Source organism: Astyanax mexicanus, chromosome 4 (assembly GCF_023375975.1).
Source record: "Astyanax mexicanus isolate ESR-SI-001 chromosome 4, AstMex3_surface, whole genome shotgun sequence".
Classification (NCBI taxonomy): domain Eukaryota; kingdom Metazoa; phylum Chordata; class Actinopteri; order Characiformes; family Acestrorhamphidae; genus Astyanax; species Astyanax mexicanus.
The window spans coordinates 57,494,782-57,512,692 of record NC_064411.1 but is presented as its reverse complement, the minus strand read 5'-3'; the positions used below and the strand labels follow the sequence as shown (position 1 = coordinate 57,512,692).

Here is a 17,911-nt window from a genome sequence, read left to right as displayed (position 1 = left end):
CCCACAGTTTACATATTGACCCATATCTCAGGACTGCCTATAAAAACCTCTTCTACCCCTCCAACAGTGTGGAGCTGCCTTTGGAAGCCCCGGACCCCCAGCATGAACATCATACTCCTCTCTACCATCCTCGGATTCCTTGGTACTGCACCAAATCTGCTTTTTTCTTTTAGAATTTCTCATTTTCAGACTTTTAGCAGCAGTTTTCCAGACAGGGATTGAACCTAGACTTGGACTACACAGCATTTTGAATGGATGTTTTCCATTAAAAGAAAAATATAGCCTATAACTAAGCTAAATTTTTGTAAGAAAAGGAACAGTACTTAAAAGGCCTAAAATACTATAGTAATAGTTCCATTAAAAAGGCCTAAAACTAATTTACAGAAATTGTTTAGTCTTAGTCTGTAGTTAACCAGATATAGTTTATCTTTGCCATCCAAGGAAAATCTCAAAAACAGCAACTTTACCAGACAAAGATAAAGCCTTATTTATTTTCGGTGGAAGTCAATGTAAAAAGAGTTTATTTCAGGTAATTCTGAAGAATTTCTATTTGTTCTTACATCAATAAATTTTGATACAGTGTAAGGGACAGTTTGTGTTAAACTTTTGTACTAAACCAAAAATCTTCTACTTTATAGCAAGTCATCTTAAAAAGTTCATCCAAAGTTCACCCAAAGCAGTTTAAAAGAGCTAAGCTAGCTAGCTAGTTAACTAATTTACCATACATGTCTAATTTAGTCACAAAAGCAGTTTAAAAGCTAGTCTAAAAGCTATTAAAACCTAAAGGCACATGAATACTTTGGTAAAAAAAAACTTAAATCGATAATTTACAGGCACCAATGATTAAAAAAACCTTAATCGATAACTTACTAGAACAGATTAATCGGAAATGCTAAAATTAATAACTTCCAGGAGAAGGTTAATCAAAAAAAGCTTTAAAAAAAGAAATAAATTGTCAACCATAGTAAAAATTTAATTTTAAGGATTACCTTTCATTAATAATAGAAGCATAATAGTACATTTACACAAAAGCTTTTTAAATCTAAATCTCACTTTAGTGTAATTGAATGTTTAACTAACTACAGTTTAGTCTAGCAAGCAAGCTAAAACTTACATAAAGCTAGCTAGCTAGCAGTAGATTAGCTTAAAAGCGTAAAAGGGTAATGATAGCTAGGGAAAACTGGCAGTTTGTGGGAAAAAATGGTAGTAAACGTTAAAATTTGCTTAAAAAGCTACTCAAAAGGTTTTTTTAAAGTTAACTTGTTAATTATTGTTAACTTATTAATTAATATTTTTATTTAAATAAAAAGCTTAATGCTAACTCTCAGGAATAGTTTAGTTTAAAGCTAACTAGCTCAAAAAGTTCAGTTCAAAAAGCTACACGCTTAAAATGCTAACTACAGCTAAGCTAACTACAAGCCTAAAATGCTAACTACAGCTAGAAAAAAACAAGCAGTTTGTGGGGAAAAAAACTTGTGGTAAAAGTTAATTCAGAAGAGCTTAAAAAGCTATATTGTTATTGCATTAATAGCTTACCCAATAATAATAATAATAATAATAATAATAATAATAATAATAATAATAATAATAATAAAATTATAACATAAATATTTTAGTGAAAAATGCTAATGCTAGCTCTCTTGAATAGTACAGTCTAAAGCTAACTAGCTGACCTAAAATAATTAGCTAACTGGCTAGCTACAAGCTTAACAGGCTTAACTAACTACAGCTACAAAAACAGGCAATTTGTGTGAAAAAAGTAAATTCAGAAGAGCTTTAGAAGCTATCTCAATATCGCATGAATAGTTTACTTAAACAGTATTTAAAAAAGATTATTTCAAAAATGCTAATGCTAACTCTTATGAATAGTTAGTCTAAATCTAACTAGCTAGCCTGAAAGATTAGCTAACTAGCTAGCTAGCTAACTGAAATCCAGTCAAAAAAGGTACAGGCTTAAAAGGCTAACTAATTACAGCTAAAAAACGGCAGTTTGTAGGGAAAATTGTGGTTAAAGTGAATTTAGAAGAGCTTAAAAAGTTATGTTGGCGTTGCAGGAATCGTTTATTCAAAAAGTATTCTTTTCTAAAACAGTCAGCTAGTAATTTAAAATAATATTTTAGTCAAAAAGCTTAAAATGGTAGCTAGCAGAAAATCTAGGAGGTTTCCTAACAAAGAAATTGTTTAGTAAGAAAAGCATAAAAAGCTAATTTGCAGGAATATTTCAGTCTAAATACGAGTAGATATTTATTCAAACAAACGTAAAAGCTTTACGCTAAAGTAAAAAAAAAATAGATAAAATGAATTAGAAAAAAAGAGCTTAAAATATCAAAATTACAGGGATAGTTTAGTCAATAAAGAGCTAAAAAATATAATAAAAGCGCAATAAAATATCTATCTAATAAACTAAAAAGATTACTGTAACGATACAGTAAAAATGGTACCCTATAAAAACAATTATCTATTCTCAAGACAACAAATCTGTTTTTTCCTCTGATAAAAATGTTTGTCTTTATAAGCATTGTGTAATCTTAGAAATAATTATTTTAATCAGTCTTAAAATCTAAAATGTTTAAGTCTTACTTTGTTCATTTAGAGACTTTGTGATTGCTTTTTTTAAGGAAATTATACTGCTTATTGCATTGGAAGATTATGTTTTATTTAATTTAAGCATATACATCTTAATTAACATACATTTTTTCTAGTTTTTACCAATGGATTTTCAGCAGTGTATTATATTAGCATGTTTGGTTGCAAAATGCATGTTACAGGTTCATACGTTAAGTTATAACAGTTGTATTTATTGCAGATTAATTTGTTAATATATTCGTTTGTAGATGTTATCAGCATATATCTGATGGTAAGGGGTTTGTTTTTCAGCTTTATCGCAGGCTGCCCCGTCTGATCCCCCGATTAGATGGTGTTTGAAATCAGACGCTGAGCTGCGGAAATGCAGCGACCTCACCGCCAAAGCTCCAAAACTGGCATGTGTAAAGAGGGACAGTTCTGAGGAATGCATCAAAGCAATTAAGGTACATTTTCACTGACTTTATGATTGTTGAGAATTATCAACTTAATGTACAATAATCTTCATAATTTTTACTGTCCCCAATATCACCCATTGTTTTGTTCCATTAACATGAACAACATCAGCACATATGCCCAAATTTTCACCAATTGTGTAATTGATCAGGATGGTGAAGCGGATGCCATCACTCTGGATGGAGGAGATATCTACCAAGCTGGCCTCATCAACTACGACCTTCATCCCATCATTGCAGAAGATTATGGTCAAGGTAATCCAAATTACTGTATAATATATAATCCTGTAATGTTGCTTGTAGATTTTTTTTTTTGCATTGTGTAGCTTTTGTTCCAGTATGAATCTGCATTGTGTGTAGAGTTTTGCGGAATGATTGTAATCCAATATGAATCTGCAATGTGTAGATTTTGTTCCAGTATGAATCTGCAGTGTGTAAATTGAGTTCCAGTATGAATCTGCAGTGTATCGATTTTGTTCCAGTATGAATCTGCATTGTGTGTAGAGTTTTGCGGAATGATTGTAATCCAATTTGAATCTGCAATGTGTAGATTTTGTTCCAGTATGAATCTGCAGTGTGTAAATTAAGTTCCAGTATGAATCTGCAGTGTATCGATTTTGTTCCGGTATGAATCTGCATTGTGTGTAGAGTTTTGCGGAATGATTGTAATCCATTATGAATCTGCAATGTGTATATTTTATTCCAGTATGAATCTGCAGTGTATCGATTTTGTTCCAGTATGAATCTGCATTGTGTGTAGAGTTTTGCGGAATGATTGTAATCCATTATGAATCTGCAATGTGTAGATTTTGTTCCAGTATGAATCTGCAGTGTGTAAATTGAGTTCCAGTATGAATCTGCTGTGTATCGATTTTGTTCCGGTATGAATCTGCATTGTGTGTAGAGTTTTGCAGAATGATTGTAATCCAGTATGAATCTGCATTGTGTAAATTAAGTTCCAGTATGAATCTGCAGTGTATCGATTTTGTTCCAGTATGAATCTGCATTGTGACAGAACTCTTTAAAATTCTTTTTTCTTTGATCTTTAACTGGTTTCAGATTCGGATACCTGTTACTACGCCGTTGCCGTGGTGAAGAAGGGCACAGAGTTTAAGTTCAGTGAGCTGAAGGGTAAGAAGTCGTGCCACACTGGGCTGGGGAAATCCGCGGGCTGGAACATTCCCATCGGCACGCTGCTCTCCAGGGGCAGGATCGAGTGGACCGGCCCTGAGAGCAGTCCTGTGGAGGAGGGTGAGTTTCACAGTAATAATATTATTATATTAATATATTATTTTATATAAATCCAGCGTTTACGTGATGTGCCCGTGTCTGTTCTGCAGCGGTGATGAGCTACTTCTCTGCCAGCTGTGTCCCCGGCGCCCCTAAAGGCTCCAAACTGTGCCAACTGTGCAAAGGCGACTGCTCCCGCTCTCACAAAGAGCCCTACTACGATTACGATGGAGCTTTCCAGTAAGAACCTCACTATCGTACGCTTACGTTCTGTAATATTAGTGCAGCAGACTGGGTGAGGTTCCCTCAGTCTAACAGGAGCTAAAAGCCACGCCTCTTACCTGTCTTTACAGGTGTCTGAAGGATGGAGCTGGAGAGGTTGCTTTTGTGAAACACCTGACAGTCCCAGGTGAGCAGTTTTTCTAATACAGTGTATACAACTCTGGAAAAAAATTAAGAGACCACAAGCCATCAAACTAAAATGGCATAAAGTTATCCAAAAGCAGTGTGTAAGACTGGTGGAGGAGAACATGATGCCAAAGATGCACTGTGATTAAAAACCAGTGTTATTTCACCAAATATTGATTTCTGAACTTTTGTTGCATTATTTGAGGTCTGAAAGCTCTGCATCTTTTGCATTTTTTGTTATTTCAGCCATTTCTCATTTTCTGCAAATAAATAAATGCTCTAAATGAGAATATTTTTATTTGGAATTTGGGAGACATCTTGTCTGTAGTTTATAAAATAAAACAACAATGTTCATTTTACTTAATCATTTATACTAGAAACTGAATCATTCATTTTGGACACTGAATCAGTCATACTAGGTCTTGATCATTCATAGTGGATACTAAATCTAGATACTGAATCAATTATACTAGATACTGAAACCTTTATATTAGACACTGAATATTTCATACCCCTTACTGAATCATTCATACTAAAAACTGAATCATTCATAAGAGACACTGAATCAATCATACTCAATACTGAATCCATGCATACTAGATAGGGAAACCTTCATATTAGACATTGAATAATTCATACTCAATACTGAATCAATCGTACTAGATACTAAGTCATAAACAGTGAATCCTGATTGATGAATTTATACTAGATACTGAATCATTTATACTAGTGATAGAACGATTCATTCATGGTGAATGTTTAACAATTCAAGCAATTCATTTTACTTTGAATCATCATCCATAGTGAATACTAAATCATTTAATATTAGATAATAAAAGATTTATGTTGGATACTGAATCATTCATAGGAAATACTAAATTGTTCATACTAGTAAACTGTAGATACTGAATTATTCATATTGTTAATACAAAAAACACTGTATTATTCATATTATTGACTAATGATAAGACTTGTTTTATATTCTAGCTGTTGACAAGGCCAGCTACGAGCTGCTGTGTTTGGACGATACGAGGAAATCCATCGATAGCTATAAAACCTGCCACCTGGCCCGAGTCCCCGCCCACGCTGTGGTCAGCCGCAAGGATCCAGATCTTGCCGCCCGCATCTTTGAGCTTCTGAAGCCACTGCAGGTACGTCTGTAACTTAGAAGTACATTCATCCAGTCATACAGAACCAAAATACTGCAAACTGAAGGTCTAATCACTATTTTAACATCATAAAATACATTACTGGTGAAATCTGATAATAGCCTAATAATTAGTGTTTGGATCCACAAATCAGTCATACTAGATCTTGAACATTAATAGTGGATACTGAATAATTTATAATATGTACTGAAGTATTCATACTAGACACTGAAATCTTTATGTTAGACACTGAATCATTCATACTAAATACTGAATCATTCATACTAGAAACTGAATCATTCATACTCTATACTGAATCATTCATACTAGAAACTGAATCATTCATAGTAGATACTGAATCATTCATACTAGAAACTGAATCATTCATACTAGAAACTGAATCATTCATAGTAGACACTGAATCATTCATACTAGAAACTGAATCATTCATACTAGAAACTTAATCATTCATACTCTATACTGAATCATTCATACTAGAAACTGAATCATTCATAGTAGATACTGAATCATTCATACTCAATACTGAATCATTCATACTAAAAACTGAATCATTTATAATAAAAACTTAATCATTCACAATAGATAGTGAATCGTTCATGCTTGATACTGATTCAGTCATACTAGATACTGAATCAATTCATACTAAAACCTTCATATTAGAAACTGAAAAATTCATACTGAAATTAGAAACTGAAAAAAATACTCCCAACTGAAACTGTCTAATCACTGTTACATTACTGGTGAAATCTGATAAAAGCATAATAATTAGTTTAAATTGTTTGGATCCACAAATCAGTCATACTAGATCTTCTACATTCATAGTGGATACTGAATCATTTATAATATGTACTGAATTATTCATACTAGACACTGAAATCTTTATATTAGACACTGAATCATTCTTACAATACACTGAATCATTCATACTAAATACTGAATCAGTCATACTAGAAACTGAATCATTCATAGTAGATACTGAATCATTCATACTAAAAACTGGATCATTCATTCTCAATACTGAATCATTCATATTAAAACTGAATCATTCATGCTCAATACTGAATCAGTCATACTCGAAACTGAAACATTCATACTAAAAACGGAATAATTTATAATAAAAACTTAATCATTCACAATAGATAGTGAATCATTCATGCTTGATACTGATTCAGTCATACTAGATCTTGAACATTCATAGTGGATACTGAATCATTTATAATATGTACTGAATTATTCATACAAGACACTGAAACCTTTATATTAGACACTGAATCATTCATACTCAATACTGAATCATTCATACTAAAAACTAATCCACAATAAGGTAATGTAAGAGTTTTCTACTTGTTCTGGCTACCTCGCTTGCGCAGATCTCCATATTGAGGGGTAGGGATTCCACACTAGCTAGATACAGAATGAAGCCAGTCGAGATGTTGATGCTGATGGAATGGGTGTTCTTCAGGATGCTGGTCTGTTCTCCTCTGAGGGTTATCCAGCCAAAAACCTGATCTTTAAAGACTCGACCAAAAAGCTGGTGCAGCTGCCGGCGACCACCGACTCCTTCCTGTACCTGGGAGCTCAGTACATGTCTACCATCCGCTCTCTGAAAAAAGGTAATCCACATCCTCATATATTCACAATGGGTGAAGAAAAGTGTATTTAAACATATCTTTTAAAAGTATACTTAAAATGGAAAAGTACATACTTTTTAATTTTAGAACATGTACTTAAATACATACTAAATGTAATATTTTGTAACAACTTATGGCAACTTAAGTATATTTCAATTGTAATTAAGCTATATATTTAAATACAACATAAAAGCATTAGGTTGTGATTTTGAGTGCTGTTTTTTGTACAACTTCTGCAAACTTAAGTAGATTTAAGTATGTGTGTTTTTTAAACATAATTTTTAATAGCTTGAAGTATATTGTAAATGTACTACTTTACATTTTGATGCACATATTAGATGTACACCTTAATGCTACTGTATTTTAGTCAGTTATTTTAGCAATATTTTATTTTTCTTCACAGTCTTCACTGTATTTGAAGTAATTTAGCTCAAAAAGCTGAACTGGATTTTTGCAGTGCATTTAAATCTTATGTAGAAGTCTGGAAATGTTTGTGTTTTTACTAAGCATCGTGTAGTTTTAGCATAATATTACTTTGTTTAATTTAGAAATAACTATTAGAAAGTGAGAAAGAGTAACTTATTTTAAGCAATTTAACCTCACATTAACGCAAAAGTCATTTTTGTGTCCAAATCCAAGCCAAAAAAACTCGGATTTTAAGACTTTAAGCTTATTTTAAGAAAATGTACTAACAAAGATTTGCATACACCATTGGCAGATTTTTTCCAATACATTTTTTGCAGTGTATATTTTAAATACACAATTAACTCATTAAACCCTAGGTTAAAATAAATAATTATTAATCCTAAAGCGGAAACCCTTATTCAGCTGTTTAGATTAACAGACATTGAGATGTACCCCAGGGCTCTATTTTAAGGCCTATGAAATTGCTATCATAATAATGCAGTGTGCCTGCCTAGAGAACTTTAAGTATTTAATTTGGATTAAAGGGGTTAAAAGACCCCAACACCAACAATGTGTGTTTATTATGAAAAAAAAAGCTTAGCAAATGAAATGGTCTAATATTGAGGCAATAAATCTCATTCATATCTTACTTAAAAGTCTGAAAATGTTCTTTATGTAATGTCAAATTAAATCATACAAATTGATTTGATTTGATTTTAGTGTAATATTATTTTGCTTGTTATAGGAATATTAATGATAATCATTCCTAGAATTTTCACCTAATTTTAAGTAATTTAAACTCCAAATGACTTATTCTGATTCTTGTATCCAAATCTAAGCCAAAAGACTTATTAGTGTCTTACTTCACTAATTTTGAGACTTTGAGTTTATTTTAAGAAATCTTACTAAGAAAAATTAGCTTAACGCATTGGCTAGCAATAGTTTTTTTTTTTTGCAGTGTGTATTTTGATAAGACAATTAACTCCTTAAATCCCAGGTTAATATTTCTGATTAACCCTAAAACGGAAACCATTATTCAGCTGTTTAGATTGAGAACAGACATTGAGAAGTACCCCAGGGCTCTATTTTAGGGCCTATGAAATTGCTATAATAATAATGCAGTGTGAGTATTTGATTGGGATTAAAGGGGTTAAAAGACCCCAACACCAAGAATGTGTGTTCATTATGAAAAAAAAAAAGCTTAGCAAATGGAATGGTCAAATATTGAGGCAATAAATCTCATTCATATCTTACTTAGAAATAAAAAAAAATGTTCTTTGTCTTAGTAAGCATTGTGTAGTTTTAGTGCAATATCAAATCAAATCATACAAGTAAATTTAATTTGATTTTAGTGTAATATTATGCTTTTGTATTATTATATTTCTGATTAACCCTTAAGTGGAAACCATTATTCAGCTGTTTAGATTGAGAACAGATATTGAGAAGTACCCCAGGGCTCTATTTTAAGGCCTATGAAACTGCTATACATTATCGTAGTAATGAAGCGTGCCTGTGTAGAGGACTTAAATCATTTAAGGATTTAGTGTTTGGTGTTTTTTGGATCAGCACTGTAACAGATCTTCTGCTGCTGTTCCTCAGAGACGAGCACCGACAGCGCTTCCAGAGCTATAAAGTGGTGCGCCGTGGGTCACGCCGAGACTCAGAAGTGCGACGCCTGGTCCATCAACAGCATGGACGACACCACCAGCAGCGTCAGGGTGGAGTGCCAGAACGGAAAGACTGTGGACGAGTGCCTCAGTAAAATCATGGTACTGTATATTTTTCTTACATTATGAAAAAATAGTGAGTTGATTCAGACTATGTACTTCTGTATCTACTGTAACTGTAGATTAATTACAGAGCAGTATGAGTACAACAGATTACAGTGCTGGTGATTCTGTATCTACTGTAACTATAGATTAATTACAGTGAAGTACTGGTACAACAGATTACGGTGCTGGTGATTCTGTATCTACTGTAACTGTAGATTAATTACAGAGCAGTACGGGTACAACAGATTACGGTGCTGGTGATTCTGTATCTACTGTAACTGTAGATTAATTACAGAGCAGTATGGGTACAACAGATTACAGTGCTGGTGATTCTGTATCTACTGTAACTGTAGATTAATTACATACAGAGCAGTACGGGTACAACAGATTACAGTGCTGGTGATTCTGTATCTACTGTAACTGTAGATTAATTACAGAGCAGTATGGGTACAACAGATTACAGTGCTGGTGATTCTGTATCTACTGTAACTGTAGATTAATTACAGAGCAGTATGGGTACAACAGATTACAGTGCTGGTGATTCTGTATCTACTGTAACTGTAGATTAATTACAGAGCAGTATGGGTACAACAGATTACAGTGCTGGTGATTCTGTATCTACTGTAACTGTAGATTAATTACATACAGAGCAGTATGTGTACAACAGATTACAGTGCTGGTGATTCTGTATCTACTGTAACTGTAGATTAATTACAGAGCAGTACGGGTACAACAGATTACAGTGCTGGTGATTCTGTATCTACTGTAACTGTAGATTAATTACAGAGCAGTATGGGTACAACAGATTACAGTGCTGGTGATTCTGTATCTACTGTAACTGTAGATTATTAACCCTTATTTATACATGGCAGAAGTGAAAGCACATCATATGATGGTCATGAAAAGTCAATGATGGTCGATCAAGTATAAATTGAGCAATTATAACAGCCCTATGTCTGTTTTGTGATTATTTATTTACACCTTAATAAAATCTTACCTGGAATTACCCCTCGTTCTTTCTTCTTTATTCTCTCTTCAGCGTAAAGAGGCTGATGCTATGGCTATTGATGGTGGACAGGTGTACTCCGCAGGTAGATGTGGACTGGTACCAGCCATGGTGGAGAAGTATACCTGTAAGTAACGTCAACTTAAAAGGGCCAATAATTGTTTATTATTTTGTTTCTGTAGGAACTAATAGTATGAGTATGTTGTAATCTGTGTGGGTTTTTGCCTCCGAACCTGCCCACTGTCATTCCCCCAGTCCCATTTCCACACCCCAGTTTGCCAGGTACAGAACACAACAGCAGTGCATTGCCGTTTCGCTAACCATAGCTAGGGACAGGTATTTTCATTTGAACGCTGAGGTTAAGAACCTCAGACAGTACACAGCAGGATTATCCAGCAGACTTCGTCTGAGGGAGGGATCTGTACCTACTGTCCGTGGCAAATCAGCAGATATAAAGAATGAGTTTTGTGCTTCTATCGCAGTTAACTGTAAACTAGTTTGTTTGTGTTTTATATTTGCATATAAAAGTGAAAGAGCGTAGAACTTCATAAACATGTTTTGTACAGACCATAAACTCACAGTATTCTAACTTAATCTTTAATATTGTACTAATGAACATTAATAAATACTTTTTTAGTTTTAAAAAACTAAAATGTAATTCTTCTGTTTTTCTCTTTTAACAGCACAATGTTGTGAATCAGATGTGTGCCCTGCAGGTGGTAAGTGCTGTAGGACCTCATCATCTACTCAACATCTAGAGACCTGGAGATGCATGATTATAATTGCTGTAATCTTGTTGTATCTTTCAGAGGACCCCTCCTACTACGCAGTGGCTGTAGTGCATGCAGACTCTAAACTGACCTGGAGCACCCTGAGGGGTAAGAAGTCCTGCCACACCGGACTGGGCCGAACTGCCGGCTGGAACGTCCCGATGGGTCTCCTGCACCAGGACACCGGAGAGTGTGACTTCTGTGAGTTTTACTGAGTTTTAATGTATACTAAGTAATACATAAATCACTTTACAGGAGTTTCAGTTTCGTTCTCCAGCAGTATTAGCATTAGACGCTCAGCACTAGCTCTTTCACCGTTCAGAGGTGAGTATTATTAGCCTGTAGCCTTCTGCTGACCCCGGCTAGCACTGCTGGAGCAGTATTAGCATTACCTGCTAACTGTGCGAAGTGCTAGCTCTTTCACCGTTCAGAGGTGAGTATTATTGGACTATACTCTGTATGTTTACCGTGTTAAAACAAGCTACGTAGTTCAAACCACTAGCTAATATCACCCTGGCTTACCAGAACACTCAGGGTTCCTCAGTCTAGCGTTGTCAGGTGGCGGTTAGGCGGCATTAGCGGTTAGCCGCTAATGCTACTGATAATGCTCCAGCCTTAGTGTAAATCTGGAACGCTAAGCTTACTGTAAATAAACGGAAGCGCTTTACTCACCCATAGAAACAGTGTTTAGGAGAGAAATCCGTGTTGATTAACATCCAGCACTCGATTGACTTGTCTGAAATGGCGACACCCCTGTTCCTTACTAGTGCCACCTAAAATGCGCCTTATAATCTGAAGCGCTTTATAGTGCGAAAAATACGATACTAAAAATCCTAATTGTAATAGAAAATATTTGAAAATATTGAGGTAAATCTGTCAAAAAATATAATTTTTTGAATAAACATCGTAAAGTTGAGCATAAAACACTTTAAAATCAATATTTTAGTGAACACAAATCAATACTTTTTGTGTCCTCCAACCCTTTCATTTAGTTTCATAACGGTTGTCTAATTTTTGTGTTCATAAAGAGCGGCCATGTTCTTTCATTGTTCTCCAGAATGTAAATAATTAAAAAAAAAACGGATTTCTATTTAAGCATTACATAAAAAGGTTTCATGTTTGATGTTGAATCGTTACTGAAATTCCTAATTACAATGGTAAAAGAAAATATTTGCAAATATTAAAGCAACTGTCAAAACTTTGGATGGATGGATGGATGGATAGAGGATGTATTAAATTTACAATGTAGCCGAGCATTTACATAGGGAAGGGATTGACAAAAAATATAAATAGAATAAATAAATAATAAAAAACTTTAAATAAGATGAAAAAGAAAAAATATATAAAACAAATTGGGTACAAATAAGAATTTAAGAGTAGGAATCATAAAATCATAGGTAAAAAAATCTAAGGTAAGAAAAGGTAATAAAACAAATAAAAATGTCTTACAGATAAAATCAGATAAAAATACTATAATAATATAAAAATCTAAATTTTAGTCATGTCCTTCAACCCTTTATTTTTAAAATTTTTGTTGTCTAATTTTGTATGTTAATAATAAGCAGCTCAAACTTATTTTATTGCAGAAAAAAGGGTTTTGTATCACCTTCAGCTGTAGCCCGTATACAGTGAAAATTACACTAAATATCTAATTCAAACTAATTCATGGTAATAATTTACTAAGTGTGCTGTGTATTATGTACATTATAAATATACTGCCTGGTATGTACAGCTAATTCAAGCTTTAATATGCATTAATTTCCATCTATAGTATATGTGTATATATATATATATATATATATATATATATATATATATATATTTTTTTTAGTGATATTTCTCTCTATTCTCCTATATTTCCCCTCCACACAGCGAAGTTCTTCAGTCAGAGCTGTGCTCCTGGTGCTGATCCGAAGTCTAAACTGTGTGCTCTGTGTGTGGGCAGCGGGAAAGGTGTTGGGAGTGAGGAAGCCAAGTGTAAGGCCAGCACCGAGGAGCTCTACTACGGCTACAGTGGAGCCTTCCGGTATGAATTATGTCAAAAAAAAAAAACCACTTACTTATAGAAGTAAAATACAGATTTAAACCCGTTTTAAAGCAGCAGTATGGCTGGAACCAGACGGAGGGTTTAGTGTTTGAGAGTCTGCACATGTTTCTGTTTCTGCAGCTGTCTGGTGGAGGGTGGAGGTGACGTGGCCTTCATTAAGCACACGATCGTAGAGGAGCACACCGGAGGTGAGTCCGCAGAGTCGGCTGTAACAGCATGTTTTATTATCTGTTTAAAGCAGCAGTTCTTAAGATTTTTCCTATTTTTATTTCTGAGAGGGAAAAGGACAAAATACTGTAATAAATGGCATCAATGCACTTCAATGCCAAATAACACCAGTGGTTAGTGACAGTAATGCCAGAGACAATAGCACCAGTAACAGTAATGCCAGTGACAATAGCGCCAGTGGTAATAACGCCAGTGAAAATAACGGCAGTGGCTGTAACAGCAGAGGAGGCAACGCCAGTGACAGTAACGCAAGTAACAGTAGCACCAGTGGCAGTGACAGTAACAAAAGTGAAAATAACGGCAGTGGCATTAACAGCAGTGGAAGTAACACCAGCGACAATAGCACCAGGGGCAGTAACGCCAGTGACAATAGCAACAGCAGCCGTAACACTAGTGACAGTATCGCTAGTTGCAATAATGCCAGTGACAATATCACCAGTAGCAGTAACGACAGTGACAGTAACGTTAGTGACAATAGCACCAGTAGCAGTAACGGCAGTGACAGTAACGTTAGTGACAATAGCACCAGTAGCAGTAAGGACAGTGACAGTAACGTTAGTGACAATAGCACCAGTAGCAGTAACGACAGTGACAGTAACGTTAGTGACAATAGCACCAGTAGCAGTAACGGCAGTGACAGTAGCAACAGCAACAGTAAAGCCAGTAACAGTTGCACCAGTGGCAGTAATGGCAGTGACAGTAATGCCAGTGAAAATAAAAGTGGCAGTAACAGCAGAGGAAGTAACGCCAGTGACGACAGCAACAGCACAGTAATGCCAGTAACAGTAGCACCAGTGGCAGTGACATTAACATCAGTGGCAGTAACAGCAATGGAATTAATGCCTGTGACAATAGCACCAGGGGCAGTAACGCCAGTGACAATAGCAACAGCAGCCGTAACACTAGTAACAGTATCGCTAGTTGCAGTAATGCCAGTGACAATATCACCAGCAGCAGTAACATTAGTGACACTAATGCTGTTAGTGACAATAGCAACACTAGCAGTAACAGCAGTGCCAGAAATACCGGGAACAATAGCTCCAGGAGCAGTAATGCGAGTGACAATAACACCAGTGACAATAACACCAGTGACTATAACACCAGTGACTGATAGGCCAGTGGCAGTAATGCAAGTGACACTAACACCTGTGGGGAAATAATTGATTCTAATTGATTCAAGTAATACACTTGTGTAAAACCTAGGGACACAAAAATGGACGTTTCCATAGAATGACCAATATTCATTTATAAAAAAGTACACTGGTAGTTTTCTGGACGTGTCACATGTCTTTTGGATTGGACATCAACCTTCTGATGGCGCTGATATAAGAGCTACAGCGAACATGAAGATATCAGAGCAGCGAAGTCTTCTGCTTCTCTTTATCTGCTCATGTTTTTAAAGTACTTTACTACGGTGGCCGAGAAAGCCCAGCGCAGTGCAAATTGAAAAGCGCTGCAAAAGCACAAAACACATTTTTCTATTTGCTGCGCCTGTGTTGTAATTTTGATGGATGTGTTTTGTGCTTTTGCAGCGCTTTTCAATTTGCACTGCGTTGGGCTTTCTCGGCCACCGTACTTTACTGCATGTTTTACGCAGTCACACATTCTCACCAGAGAGGGCTCCAAATCCCCCAATCGCCAGAAGTTACAGACCATCGCTTTAAATAAATAAACTCATAGCTAAACACGCCCTCTCTCTCTTTCTCTCCAGGAAAAGGCCCGGCGTGGGCGAAGAGTCTGAAGAAGAGTGATTATCGTCTGATCTGCCCGAGCCACCCAGCAGAGAGTTTAGAGATCTCCCAGTTCGCCAAGTGTCACCTGGCCAAGGTTCCAGCTCACGCTGTTGTAACTCGCCCAGAGTCACGCGCTGAAGTAGTGACCGTCCTCAAGGAGCAGCAGGTGAGCACATGACTACGTTCACGTTTTTGCTATTTATAGGTTTACGTTTGAGTAAAATGAACATTTTTGTTTTATTCTATAAACTACAGACAACATTTCTCCCAAATTACAAATAAAAATATTCTCATTTAGAGCATTTATTTACAGAAAATGAGAAATGACTGAAATAACAAAAAAAGATGCAGAGCTTTCAGACCTCAAATAATGCAAAGAAAACAAGTTCATATTCATAAAGCTTTAAGAGTTCAGAAATAATCAATATTTGGTGGAATAACCCTGGTTGGTTTTTAATCACAGTTTTTTTTTCATGCATCTTGGCATCATGTTCTCCTCCACCAGTCTTACACACTGCTTTTGGATAACTTTATGCTGCTTTACTCCTGGTGCAAAAATCATTCAAGCAGTTCAGTTTGGTGGTTTGATGGTTTGTGATCATCCATCTTCCTCTTGATTATATTCCAGAGATTTTTAATTTGGTAAAATCAAAGAAACTCATCATTTTTAAGGGATCTCTTATTTTTTGAGTGGTCTCTGTCTTATTGTGACACTTGAAATCACATTCTAAACCAATAGTTAATCATATTTTCTGTATTTCAGGCCAAGTTCGGCACTCTAACCCCCAACGCTCCGTTCAAGATGTTCGAGTCGGCAGGAGGCAAGGACCTGCTCTTTAAAGACTCCACCAAATGTCTGAAAGAGATTTCAGATACAAAGAGCTACAGGGAGTTCCTGGGCGCCGCCTACCTGAGCACCATGGACACTCTGCGCCAGTGTGACAGCAGCATGTCAGGTAAAAAAGAACTCACCTGTGCTTTTAAATTTAAATCATGTAATATTGCCTAATTTCAGCGATAGGATATAATTCTGATATGACTGATAATTCTGACTTTACTTAGTCATTATTTATATTAATAGCTGAAATATGTTACTCCATTATAATTAAAAATATACCAGTTCTACTTAAAAATGATATGCAAATATTAACATAATTTATATATTTGACCATATTTTGATCAAAAGTTTACTTAGTCTAAATAGAATAGTTGAAATTAAGTAAAAACTTTATATTCTTTATTGTCTTTACTAAACATCCTTTTTTAATTCACACATTCTGGCCTGTGGCCTTTTATTATGAAGAAAACAATGGCGGATTAGCCACTGTTGAGCTGGCTAATGGCAACCTGGCAATGCTAACCGCTTTCTGTAGCAGTTCCCCCTTTTCAGCTACAATATATGCACAAAAGTATTAGGACACCCACAGCAGCTGGTAAAATACTCCATTGTGAACCCATAGACATTAGTGTGGAGTCGGTCCCCACTCTGCAGATACACTATATCGTCGTTGGAGTATCTCCATTTTTGTGGATTTTTAGTTTACTACATAATTTGAACAGACAAACTGTCCCTTATACTGTGCTAAAATTTCTTGATGAACGGACCAATAGAAACTCTTCAAAATGACCTGAAATCTTTTTACATTGACTTTTTGCATTGAATTTTAAAAGGTTTAAAAGTTGCTGTTTTGAAGATATGCATATAGGTATTTAAACAATTGCAGGATTTTTTTTTTAAGACATCCAATTCTAAACCAATATACATTAGTGTGTAGTCTGTCCCCACTCTGCAGATTTAATATATGCATAAAAGTATTAGAAAAATGGCAGGAACTTTTAAAAAGATGTTTAAAGTTTAAAAACTAATAGACATTACTGTGGAGTCTGTCCCCAAATTCTAACCGTATTTAATTCTGTTTAATTCTACAGATCTGGAGAAGGCCTGCACCTTCCACACCTGCCAGCAGAGCGTGTAGAGTCTGGATCGCTTAACTAACACAGAAACACACCACCACTGCTCATGTGTCCAAGACTTACCTGTCCCAGACTCACCTGTCCCAGACTCACCTGTCCCAGACTCACTTGCCCCATACTCACCTGTCCCAGACTCACCTGTCCCAGACTCACCTGTCCCAGACTCACCTGTCCCAGACTCACCTGCCCCAGACTCACCTGTCCCAGACTCACCTGTCCCAGACTCACCTGTCCCACACTCACCTGTCCCACACTCACCTGCCACTCGCTGCTCTGACTCTACTGGAACTATCTTGGTGTTACTGGTTTTCCATTCTTTTTTTGCACAGTGCTGTTTGAAATAAAAACATATAAAAAATATTAAAAATGTCTTTTATATCTCTTTCACACGACACATTACTTATTATTTATACACATTTTTATTGCTTAACCCTTTCAGTCCTGAATTATGTTCCACTGATTAAAACACAGGAATTATGTTTTATGTCTGTAATGCACAA

The 17,911-nt window shown here is 35.5% G+C and overlaps 1 protein-coding gene across 3 annotated transcripts; it reads left to right on the top strand.

The window, feature by feature from the left end:
- Window positions 1-17,778, top strand: tfa (transferrin-a). 3 transcript variants are annotated; one of them, XR_007438577.1, is made up of 18 exons: window positions 1-142; window positions 2,878-3,029; window positions 3,191-3,293; window positions 4,098-4,289; window positions 4,379-4,508; window positions 4,622-4,677; window positions 5,664-5,827; window positions 7,308-7,458; window positions 9,481-9,650; window positions 10,693-10,786; window positions 11,343-11,630; window positions 13,302-13,455; window positions 13,597-13,664; window positions 15,416-15,603; window positions 16,201-16,393; window positions 17,367-17,458; window positions 17,534-17,579; window positions 17,655-17,778. XR_007438577.1 is itself a non-coding variant. In XM_049476749.1 (17 exons), exons 1-16 carry the CDS (start codon window positions 103-105, stop codon window positions 17,411-17,413), a joined length of 2,190 nt encoding a protein of 729 aa, XP_049332706.1. In that variant the 5' UTR covers window positions 1-102; the 3' UTR covers window positions 17,414-17,458; window positions 17,534-17,778. The 3 variants fall into 3 exon arrangements, 1 of the variants encoding a protein (XP_049332706.1); XR_007438576.1 differs by lacking the exon at window positions 17,534-17,579 and having other exon boundaries at window positions 17,367-17,504; XM_049476749.1 differs by having other exon boundaries at window positions 17,534-17,778.
- Window positions 17,779-17,911: the final 133 nt, after the last annotated feature.

Excerpts from the sequence above, each read along its gene's own strand:
- tfa (XM_049476749.1), top strand. The coding sequence starts at position 103 with ATGAACATCATACTCCTCTCTACCATCCTCGGATTCCTTG. Across the intron at positions 7,459-9,480 it reads CATCCGCTCTCTGAAAAAAG|AGACGAGCACCGACAGCGCT; the intron begins GTAATCCACATC and ends GCTGTTCCTCAG. Across the intron at positions 13,456-13,596 it reads GGCTACAGTGGAGCCTTCCG|CTGTCTGGTGGAGGGTGGAG; the intron begins GTATGAATTATG and ends CTGTTTCTGCAG.